We start from the raw sequence: 18,691 nt of genomic DNA on the forward strand, positions 1-18,691 counted from the left end.
AAATATATCTTAAATAGGGTTCCTTGTAAAGCTATTGACTCTACACTTTATGAATCATGGACATGAATGAAACTTAATCTAAGTCACCTTTGAAGGTGGGATTCAGTAGCTCATATGAATGTTATAGAGTGATCTAGACATAAACTTAATATCAGATCTATAAGGTGTATCTTTATTGGATATCTCAAAGGATCCAAAGGCTATGGATTTTATATAAGGGTTTAATCGAAAGTAATGATATTATCTTCTTAGAAGATTAAAACATGGAAGAAATTATTCCTGAAATAAGCAGAGACAATCCACTTGATGTGTATTATGACTCTGGTGACATGCAAGAACATTCAAGTAATGACGAACCCCCTGCAATCTCTCCATCTTTTTCTAATCAGTCTCAAGTTGGGCACAAAAGGTCTAGAGTTCCTCAGTCTTACTTAGATGACTATTATGTCTATCTGTCGAATGAACTATGTTATACTTTAGATATGGATGACATAGAAGATAATATGCCATATGATGAGGCAATAAACTCACGAGAGAGAACAGACTAGGTAAAAGCCATGGATGAGGAGATCGAGTCCATTGAGAAAAAGCAGGTCTGGGAATTGACTGATTTACCTGAGAAAAGAAAATCCATTGGATGTAAATGAATTTTAAAAAAGAAATTCAAGTTCGATGGTAGTATTGATAAATTTAAAACAAGATTAGTTGCTAAGAGTTTTTCTCAGAAAGAAGAATTAGATTATATTAACAAATATTCACTACTTGCAAAATTTGCCTCAGGTAGGATAATACTCGTTATTGTAGTTCACTACGATCTATATTTGCATCAAATGAATATTAAAATTATCTTTCTTAATGATGTGCTTAAAGAAGCCATATTCATGAATCAATCTGAAGGCTATACAATAAAAGGCAAAGAAGATAAAGTGTATAGATTGAAAAAATCTCTATATGGACTCAAGCAATCACCACGGCAGTGGTACTTAAAGTATTATAAGGCAATTACGTCATTAGAGTTTGTGGCAAATAAATTTGACCACTTTGTTTATGTCTGAAAAAGTGAGAGTAAATTTGTTATTCTCTCGTTTTATATAGATGACATTCTTTTGACTGAAAATGACAACGAGATGATTGTCAAAACCAAATTATGGTTGAATGCTCAGTTTGAAATGAAAGACATGGGAGAAGCATCCTATGTTCTTGGAATTAAAATCACTCGAGATAGGAACTCAAAGCTTTTAAGCTTAAGTCAAGAAAGGTATCTAAATCATATACTCAAAAAAATTAAAATGAGTGATTGCAAGCATGTTAGAATACCTATAGTAAAAGGTGTCAAATTAAGTAAGAATGATAGTCCTGGTGATGGACAAGAAAGGCTAAATGTCTCATATACACAAGTCATTGGAAGCTTAATGTATGTTATGCTTTGCACAAGGCTTGATATTAGCTTTGTTGTTGGCCTCGTTAGTTGCTACCAAAGTAATCTTGATTGGCCTCATTGGCAAGCAGTAAAAAGAATTTTTTTATATTTAAAAGGAACTATAAACTTGAAATTATGTTTTTAAGCTGATACTTTAGAATTAACTGGGTATTCTGATGCTAACTTTATTGGTAGCAGAGATGATAGTAAATTCACTTCTAAATATATTTTTCTTCTTGGAGAATGAGTCATTTCCTGGTCATGTAAGAAACAAGGCTGCATAGCTCAGCATACTCAGGAAGCATAATATATTGCATGCAATGTAGCAACTACATTTGTCATTTGGATAAGCCACTTCGTTAATGATTTGAAGCAGGATATAACCAACGGGCCAGTCCAAATTTATTGTGATAATCAGGTTGTCATCTCTCTTAGGAAGAGTAGAGCGGATAATTCTAAAAGTAAACATATAATGGTAAAATACCATTATATTCATGATATGATTAAAATGAATGAAATCAAAGTCAATTACTTACCTACATCTGATAAGATTGTTGATCCCTTGACAAAGGGCATATAAGAGGAAATGTTTTCAAAACATGTATCCTATATGAGATTAAAATATGTTTAACAAAGACATATGTCTCGATGAAAAACTAAAGAATACAACTCATTCGAAGAATGTTGATGCAAGTGAAATACTCCAATAGTGAGAGGTAAAATTTTGCATCATGATTAGTTTCACATGGCCAAGTGGGAGATGTTGGTCATACATGACCTCCGTATCCATGTTTCATGGAGAGTCTTACTCGTTGATAAGAGAGGTGGGCCCATTCTCTTTTCAACGAGTGAAACCGCTCATAATAGGGCCTTATTTAAAATGAAACGTGCTTTATTTTGGATAAGCTCAGAACGTGAAACGGTTGCCCACTTTATGCTGGGTTATCGGCTACTCAGGAGAGTGTCAATCTCGAGCATTGTTATCTCTCTTATTTAAAGGGAGAGAAGGCTTACTCACAAGAGACATTAAAAATTAGTTGGAGCAAAACCCCTCTTGAAGAAGGCCGTATACACTCTTCACGCACATCATTTTCGGTTCATCAGACATACCCGCCTATGATGACAGACGATGATCCTTGGCAACATTTCATGGTGATTTGGCCAACAACATTGGCGATTTTGGGCTGATCAGGTGTTAAGGGAAAAAATCTTCTGGTACCGGTTTGATCATGGCCGATTAGGCCTTTAAAAGCCCTCAACCGAAAGTCTGCAAGTAAGGCTTCAAAAGCCCTAAACTGGGCAACACCACCAGGGCTAACAATAACCCAACACAAAATAGGATTTCTAAAACCTTCAAATAGAGCAGAGATGAAGTTATGAATGCATTCATGTGGGTATCGTGATATATATCCATGCGCTTTAAAAAGAAACGATTTTGCAAACTTTATATTGCATGCATATCTATAGATGTCCTGCATGCGTGAAATCAACATGATTTGCATATCAAATCTGTGCAGAATATTTATACAGGCATGATGAGCTTATTTTACATGCATTCAAGATGTCATGTATGTGCATCTGAACATGTGCAGGATGTGTGTGCTCGATTTGTCATGTTGAGACACTGTCGTACTAAGCACAAGTATATCATGCTTTCACAAAATAATTTGTTTTATGTACATATTTTAGTGTCGGTTTGTACATTTGTGCATTCATGAATTTTCTTTCATTTTTCTCAGAGCAGAAATACGGTAGTGTATGTGAAATTCTATAATGACACATATAAAGCATTTTTACTAAAGATTCCATGCTTGATTAGAATTTCATTTCAGCACGCTTGCACAACATAGTCAATCAGTACTTATCTGGTTTACGAAGGTTGGTGCAGAAAAGGCTCGAGGTAACAACAGTGTTCAAGCATCACGGATCGAGTGCAGGAACTCTGATACCACAGTTGGAACCTTATGGTTCCTAAATCCAGGATGAGGCATGTGCTAGTAGGGGTTGAACTTCCAACTTTGTTATGACATACATTCTACCATTGAGCTATTTCAGTTCTCTTCAATGGTGGGATTCTCTAAATCCTGCATTAGAGCTCATTCCTAGCTCATGTTTGTGTATGCTATGTTGCCATGGCCATAGATCTATTCATAGTGATTCATAGAAGGATTGAGCTTAACTCCATCATTAACATAAAGATAATGCCCCCATTAAACTCTATAACCTTTTTCATAATCATGTTCGATTAGGTTACATGCATTTTACTAAATAATATAATTAAATTACATAAAATATTTTAATGAACCCACCGTTCTTGTGGCTCTTGGGTCCTATTTGTGTGACCCTATGGCCAGAATCCGATACTAGATCCAAATCAAACATCGCAGCCACCAAATCTTGAGGATAGTGATCACTGGCGGTGATTACTCATTGATAAAGTTATGATCACTACAGTTTTGTAACAACTCTCAGTGGGTCTTCATTAAGCTACTAAATGTACGTTAGCTTTAATAGCACCTAATCATAATCTCAATAAAATCTAAAACCATTTTGTTGTAAACATGACACCGAATAATAATATGAAAATCATAAACTTGAGAGAGTGAGAGATGAGAGTGACCAAGTATCATGTACATAAACATACAAGATAGTCCAGAAACTCTTATCAATATGTCTACGGTTAGATGCCGGTGTTTTCAGAAGTCAGTCTGAACCACAATTAGCAGAAGCAGAAAGTAGTAGTTGGAGAACGCGATTTCCGTGCCTATATATTCTCATGATTAAGAAAATCCTGAATCTCCCAAAAAAACTGATTTCTTTGACAACCTCAATTCCTTTAAAAATCCCGATTTTCATGATTGAGAATCTTGGTTCCTAAAAGAATCCCAATTTTCATTTCTAGAGGATTATGACTTTTACAACTGCTTGTGCTCTGCTTTGGCCTCTTGAATCCTCTAAAAAATTGAAATAACCACTTGATTATGATTCCAATAATGTTCCCCGATTCTGATTCCCACTTTGGCAGCTGTGTTTTGGCCAAACAAGTCCATCCAACTAATAATTACATATCCAAGAAAACTAGTACCAAAAACCGTGCTGAACACATCAATGCAAGACTGCTTTATTCCAACGTCGATGAATATGCTAGCTTAATGAAAAGAGATCGCAGGGCATGAAGATACAAAAATATGAAAGTCAGATACCTTTGATACTACGCATAATAAAAGATGCCACGACCATGGAGTGGAAAATTACAGTAAGCATTTTCAAATGTCTTACAAGAGATATTTAAGCATTACCAACCATCAAAGAAACACAATATGAAGAATGAATCATCACATGGATAGAAGTCCTGGTCATATACTATGAAATGGATGAATAAGAGGGCAGCGTGGAAGAGACCGCATCCAGGCATTCAACCAAAAGCTTCAAAATGATTACAAATAGAACTGTGTGGCCTGGTTCATGTGTTCTTCCTTAGTCCTAGGCCAATATAGTGGGATCAATCTCTTGAAATGCCATCGTTAGCAGAAGATTTCTTCCCAGTGTACCTCTGTTAACACAAACAAGCAAAGTGAGAACCATCTTGAAACGAATTACAAATAACAAGGAGACCATAGTTAGGTGTTTTCAGAGCTCACCTGCTTGCCAACGCTAAATGGAACATACTTGTACTTGATCATGTGTAGAATCTGACGCTTCATGGTAAGGACAAAGAGCACTATCCAGTAACACAGTAGTATAGGCCAGAACACTGGAACATCAAATACTGAAAAGAACGTCATAACAAAAGCAATACAGAATGCCTTTGTTATGGAATACCTGAAAAAAAAAGTAGACAATCAGACATGATTCCAACACGATAAATCTGGCATGGTCCTACTCAAAACTTTAGCTGGACAGTGGAGGTCACTAATATCCAGGTTTAAATAATTCTTTGCCCCTTCAGATCTTAATTTCTTCCAAAGTTCAGACACTCCCATGCAATCTATGAATATGCATCAAAATCCAAAAAGAATCTTCACAGGTTTTAGATTTTCCAGAGTGGTGTTTCCATAGAACAACAAACATAACTATTACCAAAGTTTCTCGCAATTTATTAACCAAAGATGAATTTTTTATATGTAATGCATATAAAAACATATAGCTAGACACGATACACGTTAAATTGAAATGCATGTAATCAACAAACGATGTTAGGGACATGATAATCACCATGTCCAATACAAATTTAACAGTGTCAGTGAAACACACTTATGTGCCTGGTATCACGTCCCATGTTGTGTTGTGCTGTGCTGACACAGAAAGATCATGCTAAATTAAGTGTCAATGTGACCAGAAAAGTAGTCAAAATGCACCTAAGCACGTAACATAATATTATATGCAGATCAAAGCTAAATGATATGGGAAAGACCGACCTAAATTACATCAGAAAGGAATAACTGCAAGAAGCAACCATGTAAGAAACACATGCTACATACACTTCATATTTCCTATAGGAAATAACATAGAGAATAACCTTAAAATTAGGCATACAAAGTGACAAGCACAAATTGTCAAGTAAGATCATGCCCTTAACATCTATATAATGTTGGCAAACAACTAACCAAAAATCTGCAAAAGAACGACTAAAATGCTTCTTACTTTAAAGTGAGTTACAAAACCAAGCTATTGATTATTCTAAAGCCAACTAAAATAGAGCAAATCGAAGAATTATGATGTTCCTGATTCCTTATTTCCATCTTGATCTCCAGGTTTGAGTTGAAGCATCTCTGCACATGAAACTGCACTCAGATTCTCATATGGCATCCTAGATCAACAAGTGGACCCACTTGCAATGGTCCATCGTGACACTTGATGATGAGAAAGAATGACCACCATAACACAATCATCCCTTTGTTGAAGCAGTTAGACAGTAAGAAACCACCCAATTTTCATGTGACATATTGTTGTAAGAGATTATACATTCAATCTAGATAACATCTTAGCATCCAACAGTAGCTTTCAACAAGATTCTATGCACCATTTTTTCTGGTGCATGATACACTCCAAATCCTCGAGAGGACAGATTACTGCACTTGTCAAATTTGGACAACAACTGCAACCAAGGTAAGTCATATCTTAAATGGCTATGTCCACTGCACCATTATCAGACTATGGTTTAATTTAAACTTAATAGCAACACATGATTTATCCTTCCAGAAAAATGACCTTACCATGAACATCAATTATGTGCTCCATGACTGCATAGCATAGTCACAAATATCGGTCTCGGCAAGGTAATTTCTCGCGATAATATAGGTTTAGTTGATAAATCTTGGGAAAGACTCGGTGCTTAAAAAAATAAAAATATATAAAAACAAGAGATCAATTATGTGCTCCATGACTGTATAGCATAGTTACAAATATCGGTATCGGCAAGGTAATTTTTTGCAATAATATAGGTTTAGTTGATAAATCTTGGGAAAGACTTGGTGCTTAAAAAAATTAAAAAATATAAAAATAAGAAAAATAAGTAAGAAAAATAACATGTTTAGACAATAAAGTACTATATAATAAAAGAAATAAGTAAAGAATATAAATGAAAGAAGAAAAACATAGTTAAGATCATAGTCACAGATATCGGCGATATTTTGAAAATATCGCGATATTATCGTGATATGATGGAAAAACGATATTAAAGGTAAAATATCAGACTTATATATCGTGATATTATCACGCTAATATCACGTTATTATCAATTAGTTTTACTTTTTTATTTATTTTTTACATTTTAAATATATTTTTCTTCTTTCTTTTACATATTTTACTTATTTCCTTTATGATTTATGTACTTTTTTGTCTAAACATGAAATTTTCTTACTTATTTTTGTTATTTTTTATTTTTTAAGTTCGAATATTTTCCCGAGATTTATCACCAAACTGATAATATCGCGAGAAATAGCATCACTGAGATATATCCGATACCGATATTTGTGACTATGGTTAAGATATAGAAAAAGAGTAAAAGGTAACTCATAATATCGCAATAATATCATGACATATATAAATCTCAGATATTTTCAAAATATTGTGAAAATTTTCCTTTAATATCATTTTATGAATTTACAGCTATATTTTCAAAATATCATGATATTTTTCCTTCAATATAGTTTTATGAATTTACAGCTATATTATCGCTATATTTTCAAATTTCAAGATTCTCAAGTTCTTTCTTTCAGTTTGTGCAAGCCAAAATCCACGTGAATCCAATTCAGTGAAAGAATTTGTTGGCCGAGCCTTATGACATTGACTAGAGTAAACTTCTCATAATGTAACCAAGCCTCGACATCTTCTGATATCTCAAGTGCAATATGCTACTCATCTTACAGGTGGACCAGGACAGTATAATCTTGTGGCTGCACATGCTGATATGTTTCATCCTGGGTCCACCTGCTACACCTTCACCTTCCTGGTGTATCATGACAACCTAAAAACTGCTCAGCACCTAATTTCCACTATCTTCTCCATCGAGTGAATGTAAGCACAATAAGGCAAGCCACACATGGGCCATCATACTCGATCAAGATGATTTTCTGTGACAAATCATGAATGGTCCTGAAAGAAATGGTGGCTCCCACACACCCAGACAAGTTTACTCCTTCAAGGGCATGAATTAAATGAACACAGCCATCACCTCTGCATATCTCTCCCATGGCCTCCTCCACATGCCATGAATAGCCTGCAGCTTCTTGATTTTCTGTTCCATTTCTGAAATTATGAATGGAACACTTCGAGCATAAATTAGGTAGGAGAAAAATAGAAGCGAACACCCCCCATGCAAAGCCGGGTTCAAATGTGCAACCAACAGGTTCAGCCTTTACTACAAGCTGCAGTAAATTCAATTGTAACATCGACATGAAAGCAAACGAAACAGCAGATAGTTTAACTGGAAGAGACCAGACTTCACATGCACTCCCCCATACCTGAACTCTGTTCACTGAAATTACAATAACTGACAATTTAGAATACCAATCCAAAGGTTTTATCAATATTATCCTACCAACTTGACATTAGTTCTTATACAGAAACCACCACTTAAAATCCTGATATCTATGAATTTGCATCCGATACGAAAACTAACTGATTAAATACAAACCTTTGGTAAAGGCATTCTGTAGAACACTTATTATCATGTCAAATATACATTAGATTCCACAGAATACTTAGTATCGTGTCAAGCATATATTGGAGAGGATACTGTCAGGCTCACACAAAAGAGTCATTACAAGAGCTTGTACCATTAAACCAAAGAACTACTGCAAGAAGAAAGAGAAAAAATGAAATTCCAAAAGGAGACAATGAAGGAGAACAAAATACCAGAACTTGAACTCAGGGAGACGCCGAATGAAGGGCTTAAACTCGTCGGAGCCTTTGGTCGGCAATGACGCCCCATCGAGAACTTCGAGCTCCGGATCCTCCTTTGGCGAGAGGAACCCAATCAACAGGTTCAGCACGTAGATCCCAAGCCCATAAGAAACAATGTAGAACCCCTGGACGTAGTAGACCCGCAGGGAGTAGATCACGGCAGCCACGAGCGTGCCCAGCCACCTCCCGACAGGGTGCGGTGTAGATCTGTCCAGGTAGTACAGGAACGCCCTGGAGAAGTCGTTCCTCCACTTGGCGATCGGCACCTGAGCCGCCGCGTCGCCTGAAGACCCCTCCATCACTCCTCGACGCTTTCAGATCCAAGATGAAGGGATATCGAGAACGAAGACGGATAAGAGAGAAACGGTTCAAGACAGCCGAACGAGGAAAAGCTCCATCGACTATTAGGACTTCCGGGTAAGAAGAAGGGGAGATCCGAGACCAGATTCTAGGACTAGGGTTCTTTACCAGATGGCGAGATCTAAAAAATTTAGGGTTTCTACCGCGAGGGATCCCTCTATTGCACCTGAAGGAGGAGCAGAAATTTAGGGTTTGGAAGGAGTACCTGCCGGAGAAACGGCGGACTCCGGCGATTCGGGAGATCGGAGGCAGCTAATTTTTCACGCGCGCGCGAGAGAGAAGGTTGGGGATTTTATAACATGCTTGTGGTTGAGTTCAAGGTAAAACCATCCCTTGACACAGAAAACTATTTCAAAAATAAGCCCCCATTTTTATGGGTTTTACACAAAAGATACTGGATTATTTTCAGTATTTTTATGAAAAAATCATTAACCGTGAATAAATTGATGAACCTTTGGATGTTAAAAAGTATCTACTTTATACAAACTTATTATGGATCTAGATCTGGATCTAGATAGAAAATCCATAAGAATCAACCCTTCAAAATAAGTTTTAACTATACGTTAAAAATATAAAGCATTCACTAAATTTCTTGTTTTAGACGAATTTGGATTTAGCATATAATCCAAATCTAAGTAACCTCAAAACAAGGACTTGGATTCATTTAGTAGAACCGGTACAGGTTCTGAATAATTTAAAGACGGATCTATGAAGATATTCAAATCACTCAAAACCTTTAAGTATTAAGATTGGGTCCGTTAGATTAATTCAATTTCAAAACAAAATTGGATCCAAATAAGATCCATAGTGATAAACATTATAAATCCAGAATTGGATTTAGAAAAAATGGATCAATTTTCAAACGTGCTAGTATATATATATATATATATATATATATATATATATATATATATATATATATATATATATATATATATTAGTATTTTTTATCAAAAATCCAAAATGAGACCCAAAATAGGCTTCATATAAGATGATTTAGGATTTTGGGTTCATTCGAACCCAATCCAAAACAAAATGAATATATATATATATATATATATATTGAGTTGGGTCCAAATAACCCAATCCACTCTCACAGCACCTCCCTAGGTTAGACCCACTTATAGGGATGGCAGTGGATCAGGGTGGGGCGGGGGACAAGGTCTCCACCCCCGCCCTGTTTCAAAATTCTGCCCTCCATCCATGCCTCCATCTCCGCATAGGTTTTGATTTTAACCTACATCCTTGTTTCATGTCCTCCATCACTGGTCCAAACGAGACGAGGTGGGGCGGGGGCTCATTTTTCCTCTGTCCACTACCATCCCTAAAGAGTATTTTAGCATTTTATTAATCAGGATCGGGGACTGGGAGGGGTAAGGCAGGGAAAAACGTAAGTCCATCCTCGCTTCCATCCCCTCACGGGTTTTGATTTTAACCTCCATCCCTTGTCCAAACCAAGCGAGGCAGAGCGGGCCCCCATTAGGGGTGGCAATCGGGTCGGGTTGGCGGGTTGGCGTGTCAGCATACCTCAACCCGAACCCGACCCGTTTATTAAACGGGTCGGCTGTGGCAAACACGAACCCGGCCCGTTTAATAAACGGGTAACCCGACACGACCCGCCAACCCATTTAATAAATGGGTTGGGTCGGGTAAACAGGTTTTCAGGTTCGCGGGTCGGGTTGGCGGGTTGATGGATCGGGTTGGCAGGTAGGCAGGTTGGCGGGTCGGGTTGGCGGGTTGACGGGTCGGGTTGGCGGGTTGGGAGCCGGGTTGGCGGGTCGGGTTGGCGGGTCGACCCACCCGCCTAACTCGTTTATTAAACGGGTTGGCGGGTTGGCATACCCCCAACCCGAACCCTACCTGTTTAATAAACGGGTTACACGGGTCGACCCGTTTATTAAACGGGTTGGCTTAAGCCCAACCCGAACCCGCCTAAGAGGCGGGTTGGCGGGTCGGGTCAGAAATTGCCACCCCTAGCCCCCATTTCCCCCCAGTCCACTGCCATCCCGACACACTTAGGATCCAACTAGATCCTTACCCAAACTACCCCTATGGATATCAGTTTGAGGATGGATTTAGCCAGATCCAACCCAAACTGATCCACTACCCCCAACCGACCCCCCACGCAACTCCCCTCCCTCACTCGACACTCCCTCTCAGCCTCTCCCTCTTTGTGTCTCCTCAACCCCCAAGAACATCCCTCCTCCTCTAAGTACTTTTGGCGGGTCTCCACCTAAGCTGCCTCCCGACCACCACCAACATTGGTGCACCTGTGCCCCCAACGCAGGTAGACTGTCTCTCTTCTTCTTCTTCTTCTTCTTCTTCTTCTTCTTCTTCTTCCACCGGAGACAAGACCATCAGGGGGCACGACGATGCCACCTACGCCATCGTCACCCCTTCCTCTGTCTTTCCTGTGAATGCACATGACAGCCATTGCAACAGCAGCCGGAGCTGCAATTGCTGGCCACTGCCTCTGACAATGGCCCAACCAGGGGGAAGGGCGGTGCCCTTCTCTCACTTAGTCGGTGTTTTCATGTCTGCCTGAACCCGAGGCATGGGTTTTATCCACCCTGCCATGCCACCAAAGATGAGTAGGGGCCTTGGGTAGTGTCGAAGGAGCCATTGTGGCACTTGTGGCGCTGTGGCGCCCCCCTCCCTTTCTGGTTGCACGAGCAGCAGCAACAACTGTTGCTATTGCATGCATGGTGTTGTCGAGTTGAGAGCTCAGTTGAGTCCATGTTTACAAATAGAACTGAGCTCGGCTCGATCATGTTTGACCCCCTTTATTGGCATGCCTTTACAGGCACAGTCGAGCTTAACTCGGCTAACACCGAGCCTAGCTCGATCAAAGGCAACCTTGGGCTACCTCTTGCTTGGCTTAGCTGAGCTGAGGGGGAACTGAGCTCAGTCCCTATATGAGACACTGAACTCAGCTCAGTCAAAGCTTTTCAAAAAGAGCCCCCCTGCTTGGCTAGGCTCCTTTATGAGCCATTAGCATTAGGCTTGGCTCGAGCTCAACCAAGCCCTGCTCGGTTGAGCCCTCGCCAAGTCCCTTACCCGGTTTGCCTTCATTTTTTTTTAAATCGAGCCAACTCGGTCCTCCCTGTCACCCAACCAACTCGAGTTTAGCCTTGACGGACCTGATTGTTCAGGCGGCTCAAACAAGGTTTGAGTTTGCCCTTGACGACTCAATAGTTGTCTCTTTTGCCTTAAATGAATTTGCAAACCCTTATTCTTTATGAAGTTTGATAAAAACCACTAACACGAATACCGAGGCATGAAGAAGTTTGTACCTACGCTCAGAATCGTCAAGGATTTTGAACTATCTCTGAGGTAGAAAAAGTTTGCATACGATGACGGTGGATGAATATTATTAATATATATATATTTACATTTACGTCAAATATAAATATAGTACTATTATATGTATATATGCATATACATTTATTTCAAGTACATAGTTTTGTGTACTTTAGCTTTCTTTGAATTATGCATTTATTTCAAGTATGTAGTTTTGCGTACTTTAGCTTTTTTTGAATTACGCTTTTATTTTAAGTACACGGTTTCACATCATTTTGCTTTATTTATGATAGCCTTTTGGCTAACGCTGCTTTGATATATATGTGTAATTATATATATATATATATATATATATATATATATATACTTATTCAGACTACACAGTTTGTGTTTTTTTGTTCTACTTTAGATTATGCATTTATTTAAAGTATGCAATTTTATATACTTTTGCTTTATTTATAATGGCCTTTTGGCAGGCGTTGATTTGATATATGTTACGTATATACTTATTCAGAGTATGTAGTTTTGTGTATTATGTTCTACTTTAAATTATGTATTTATTTAAAGCATGTAGTTTTGCTTACTTTCGCTTTATTTATGTTTTGGACGTTGGTTTGATATATATGTATATACTTATTCAAAGTATGTAGTTTTGCATATTATTGTTCTACTTTAAATTACGTATTTATTTGAAGTATGAAGTTTTACGTACTTTCACTTTATTTATGATGGGTTTTTGAAAATTAATGTTTTGTTATATGTGTAATTATATATACGTATATAATTATTCAGAGTATTAAGTTTTGCATACTCCTATTCTACTTAAATTACACATGCATTTATTTAGAGTGCATAGTTTTGTGTATTCCTATTTACTTTAAATTACACGAGCATTTATTTAATGCCGTAGTTTTTGTGCACTTTTGCTTTAATTCAATTTCAAAAGAGCTCAATGTGAGATTTTAAGTTTATATGCCTCCATTGTTTCACAAAATAAAATTAGGGTTTTACGTTCGCATGTGTGAGATAATTGACATCCATATGCGCGGCTTATTCTGCAAATAAAATAAGACTTTCATGCTCGCATGCATCAAAGTTTTCACCCCTATATATATCGGACATCCTCCAAATGTTTGTGTGTTCTTTGAAACACTATTCCTACCTAGTTCGAACTTTAAATAAGATGAGATTGTCACGATTCAAATATTCGTAATTGAATCTTCTCTTCAAACCAACAAATGTGAGACTTCAACTATGTAGACTTGAGTCGTACTTACGTCAAGTCCTTCCATTTTGTATCCGGGAATGACCCAGATATGCCACCAACTTGAGATACAGGAAATCATTAAATTTTTAGATTTGGGGGGTTGGTCTTCTTTTTGAAAAACGAAGATTATTCTCATCGTAGTGGTACTTGGACTGCCTTCACAGACAAGATGCTCGATTCAGTTTAAAATACCAGAGCATGGTGAATGAGTTGTTGGATAAAAGAATACCTGGCACATTTATTTATCCTTAAGTTTTATCAAGAGAGAGGATAGGAGGTACAATCTCTAATGGACAATATTGTTAACAACTATGCTCCTTGAGTGACAATGACTCAGCATCTTCGGTCATCGGAGTTAGGAGATAGAGCTACAAATTATTATCCTAGGTGGTAGATCCCACTTTTTTTTATAAAAGTTAGGATGCATCTTCTGTTTATTCATGCCTCTGAAAAATTCTCTCTCGGTCTCTAAATAATCTCCTTTAGATTGGACTCAACTACCCATTCGGGTTATCAATTCACATATAATAATAAATCCCTGAATGATCTCAGTTGTTTGTATGATTTTATTCTGTGAATACCCATAGGTTGGTAATTATTGAAACAAAGATGTAATATATACCATGCTTATTCAAAATTAGAAAAGATACCCCGTCTATACAAATTCGTGGTTCGTTCAAATTGCATATGATTCAATATTTTGAACCATGACAGATACCTATATTAGTCTTGTTTTATTTATCTAACATAGTTAGTACCTACCAGGATTTCATAAGTCTGACATGTTTTATGAGATCCATGTCACGAATAGATCGATGTTGCAGGCGATGACACGATGTTATCAAGAATCGATTATCTCTATTGTTCACTTCTGAGCATATTTTGACTTTTTATAAATGACTTGTATAACTCTGTTTCAGCATAAGGATTTGTTTTGAATCTCTATGATTTTAATGGATGTGCAAAAATGCGAGTCCAAATCCAAGACATTTATGGACCCAATTCTTTTGTTAGTGCTAACTCGATCTTTGCAAACTACTATTTTGGCTGAACTATGTTTGTTAAAAAAAGATTGACTAATAATTTTCTTTTTTCATTAGGAACTTCCATTCCACCTTTTCTTTTTTTACAAAACTAACCAAGATTTTGTACAAGTGGCAACAATAAATAGCAGCTTTTATTTATTGGATCACAACGACGAAACATTTCCAGCCCACCTACCGATCTTTCTAAGATTTTGGTGGTGAATGGTGAGATTGACTGAGGGATTGTTTTGGATGGAACCGTTTGGATGTTGGATCCAATTCTTGGTTTAGTTGGTTTTATCTGTGGTGAGTGTCCAACTCTATCCACCTGAATTTTCAGAAATGGGAGTAAATTACTAAAACCTGAATATATTAAATTGACCAAAATAATGATTAAGCTTGGGTTCTAGGTTTTCAGCTATCATTACTGACTATAAATAAACACCCCATGTGTTTATCATGGCTTATTTACTAAGAAACAAGGTTTCTTTCATATTGATTTGATGTAAAAATATAGATATTTTATTATCAATATTTTCTTATAATATCAACCATTGCTTTTTTATGTAAAAGTATAGATATTTTATCATCAACATTTTCTTATAATATCAACCATTGCTTTTTTTACCTCTTAAAAATACACATCTGAAATTAAAAAAAAAGTTTGATCAAATACATGAACACACATTTGAATTGTTTACTCATGTCTGAATAAGCTTTTTAACATGAACTGAGCTACGAGTGGCTTGGCTTGCTTCCCAGTCCGTGCTAGAAACGACAATAAGAAGCAGAAAAAAGAGTGACAATTCCAATTAGTAGATGGGAAAAACATTGGCTACTCTAGATAGTTTTCGTACTTCCTAGCCACAAATCATCATAAGTATGAGCTTTATTTGCTCAATATTACCCTGCAGTTGTGTTTACCATGGTTCATTTATTAGGAACCACACTTTGGATTGAGAGGTTTGACATAAAAAAACATGTTTTTTGTTTAATCATGATATTTTTGCGCAATTCTTACCATTGATTTTTGCATCTCTCAAAAAACTTGCATATAGAGTGCAATTGTGCAATTCAAAACATGTTTTTAACTAAACAAACTATGTAGATTACATGCACAATACTTGATTTGCAACAAATTCATCACATGAACCTACTACATGACTTATTCAACAAGTATTCCCATGGACAACACGAAGTCACGAAGAGGGAAGAAAATCCAACTTTCCTTGGAATTTCAAGTCAGATGCAATCAACACTAAAGAATAAAAATCAAAAGGTCTGAAAGTTTTAGCAGCCCTTTTGGCCTTCCAACCCGCAAAAAAGTTGGAAGAGTTTAGTTTAAATGAAACCAGTTCGTCAGAATTGGGGGCTGACTCAAGCTCCCCCCCCCCCCCCTACTGAAACCGTTAATCCAGGTTCGATTCAGTTGTCTTGGGCCGAATTCACCCGGTGCTTCTTGAATTGGGCATGAATTGTTTACTCAATGAAGAACAAGAAGCAGAAAAAAGCTCATACCTATGATGATTTTTGGCTAGGAAGTATGAAAATTGTCTAGAGTAGCCAATGTTTTTCCCATCTACTGATTGGAATTGTCACTCTTTTTTTTGCTGTTGTTTGCCATTTCTAGCAAGGATTGGGAAGCAAGCCAAGCCACTCTTAGCTCAGTTTATGTTCAGCTCGTAGAGCTTATTCAAACTCGTAAAAAGTAGACTCTGCAAGTCAAATATGAATATTAAGTGCTTGAGTCGACTCGACTCGACTTGTAAACTCGTTGAGTAGTAATATCTTATTTTATATAGTACGGTTTAGACAGGAGGATGGAAGTATTTTGTTTGGAAGCAATAGGCTTATGGATAAGCACTGAAACAATGTAGTTTTATTACAATTATATAGCTTTTAGCTTTGAAACGATGTATTTTATCTCTAACTAATGCTTCACTAATGAATTTTCCAATTTTGTACCTCACTATTCAATATAATTTAGTTTCCTGCTATCTTTGCTTGAATTCACTCTGTCCTTGATTTTACAGAAATTACATTAAGGATGGCCCGTAGGATGAAGTATCCCACATGGGGCGGTTCACCGACTCACCTTGTGCCAAATTCAGCCAGTTTTGTTTGTCCCAATCAGGACCCAAATTAGCTTATCACATTCCGCCACTTGGGATAATCCAAATCCGAACCTGACCCATTGACGGCTCTGCCTCCATCTCAAAAACCTTCACTAGATCACCTTTCTGTGGACCATGTTTCTTCATCAAATATTGTTTCCACATTAAAGAGGATCTTGTTTTTGGACTTTGGTTCCTGATGATGGTCCAATCCAGGCCACAAATGCAGAGGCACTATTGTGTCTTTTAAGTTTACCCTCGATGTAAGAAGTGTCTAGGAAGCAACTAAGAACCGATTCCTCACATTAGCATATCCCCCTTGTTTGGTATTCATATTCTTTACTGCACCTTTCCCTGTCTTTGATTTGTGTGCGCTTCACTAAATCGAGCCGTCTACAGGCCGTTCGTTGTTGCATTTGCGCCTGCACCGCTCGCCCCAAGCCCACAACGTTGTCCAATTGTAGCCATCCGATTCACGACTAAAGGATCCTCGTCACGTGTATCGAATGATGTTGTTGTTGTAAGGAGGGCTCTTCCTCGCCCTCTACGGCTTTCCCTTCACTACGGGTACGGGTGCTTGCCTCTCTCCATCAGCGAATACCAAGTATGACTCCTCTCTCTCTCTCTCTCTCTCTCTCTCTCTCTCTCTCTCTCTCAACCATTGCAATTCTAAGTTAGCATGTTTACCCTCTCTCCTTGATTTAGCAGATTGGGGTCGCTTGTCATTCAGTTTTCGTCGTTTTGACATGACATTATGAGCACATGATGAAATCCTTCTATATTCTTTTACAAGTTCAGAGTGTGAATTGGGCAAATACTTCTTTGTTGAATCAAGAGCTGAATAATGGCCTTGGAGAATAATTTTGCACATCACATGGATAACAATGAAATATTTCTCAGATTCTATGGAAGTTTTTAAATTTATGTCCAATATTATTTTCAAATTCATGGGTTTTACAAAGAGTATGAATAAAAATAGTATAGCACCTCGATCCAGGACTTCTTGAGTCCAGATTTGTAGGTATTATTTTCCAAAGAGAATAGTCCAAAGTGAGTACAACGAATCCATGACATAACATTTTTTTTAAAATAAAACATCATCATTCCGTAATGAAAGCCCTCACAGGCTACATTATTCACACACATATGAGTTTAATAAAATAAAAAGCATAAACCAAATAAAAGTTAAGTCTCCATCTAGCTGATTAAGAACACTTGCTGAAATTGTGGCTAAGTCAACATGTTTTTGAAAGATTTCTTCAAACTTACAGCCTTAATTATTTAAGGGAGTGGATCTAAAACTTAGTAAGGAACAATTATAAGCAATATAGATATGTGATTTACAATTGTAGTGGGCTCTAAGCCCCTAGTCTTATTTTAGTTATTCATCACAAAAGATAAAAGTTTGTTTTTTAAAATCTTTCATTAACCTTCTTAAAACCCATAAATTAGTACTCACTCACTGCTAATTATTGTACTAAATTGGCTACACCGAAAATAGTCTACTATGGGCATAGCAACCCATGTAGAATACCCCAATTCTATAATGTTAGTCAGAGAGTGATCCCAGCTTGAATCACTAAGCATTGTAGTGAAAGAGAACCCAACGGTAGTTAGCCGGATAATCAGACTAAAGAGTTATACCTGCCTCTAAGGTTCATGGTTTATGGTTCATGCTACATCATGATATGCCTAGAGTTTCAAACGATGTGTGAAAATAAACCCTAGAATATTTTTATGCAACTCTTGCTTTCCCACATAAACTACCTCAAGTTTACTTTCTCTCTATCTCAAGTAA

At 37.3% G+C, this 18,691-nt stretch overlaps 1 protein-coding gene across 1 annotated transcript; it reads right to left on the bottom strand.

Moving 5' to 3' along the window:
* Positions 1-4,610: 4,610 nt before the first annotated feature.
* Positions 4,611-9,457, bottom strand: LOC149826978 (protein RER1B-like). The gene is made up of 3 exons (XM_090019091.1): positions 8,780-9,457; positions 5,062-5,242; positions 4,611-4,973 (listed from the first exon to the last, which is right to left on the bottom strand). The coding sequence occupies exons 1-3, from the start codon at positions 9,124-9,126 to the stop codon at positions 4,923-4,925; spliced, it is 579 nt and encodes a 192-aa protein (XP_089875217.1). The 5' UTR covers positions 9,127-9,457; the 3' UTR covers positions 4,611-4,922.
* Positions 9,458-18,691: the final 9,234 nt, after the last annotated feature.

Source organism: Nuphar pumila, chromosome 10 (genome assembly GCF_984573655.1).
Source record: "Nuphar pumila chromosome 10, dmNupPumi1.hap1.1, whole genome shotgun sequence".
In the NCBI taxonomy this organism is placed as follows: domain Eukaryota; kingdom Viridiplantae; phylum Streptophyta; class Magnoliopsida; order Nymphaeales; family Nymphaeaceae; genus Nuphar; species Nuphar pumila.

What these genes read in the sequence shown, in the direction of transcription:
- LOC149826978 (XM_090019091.1), bottom strand. Translation starts at nt 9,126, where the DNA reads ATGGAGGGGTCTTCAGGCGACGCGGCGGCTCAGGTGCCGATCGCCAAG. An exon ending in CTCCCTGAGTTCAAGTTCTG is followed by an intron (nt 5,243 to 8,779) that starts GTATTTTGTTCT and finishes TTTTTTTTTCAG; the next exon opens with GTATTCCATAACAAAGGCAT. An exon ending in CATTTAGCGTTGGCAAGCAG is followed by an intron (nt 4,974 to 5,061) that starts GTGAGCTCTGAA and finishes TTGTGTTAACAG; the next exon opens with AGGTACACTGGGAAGAAATC.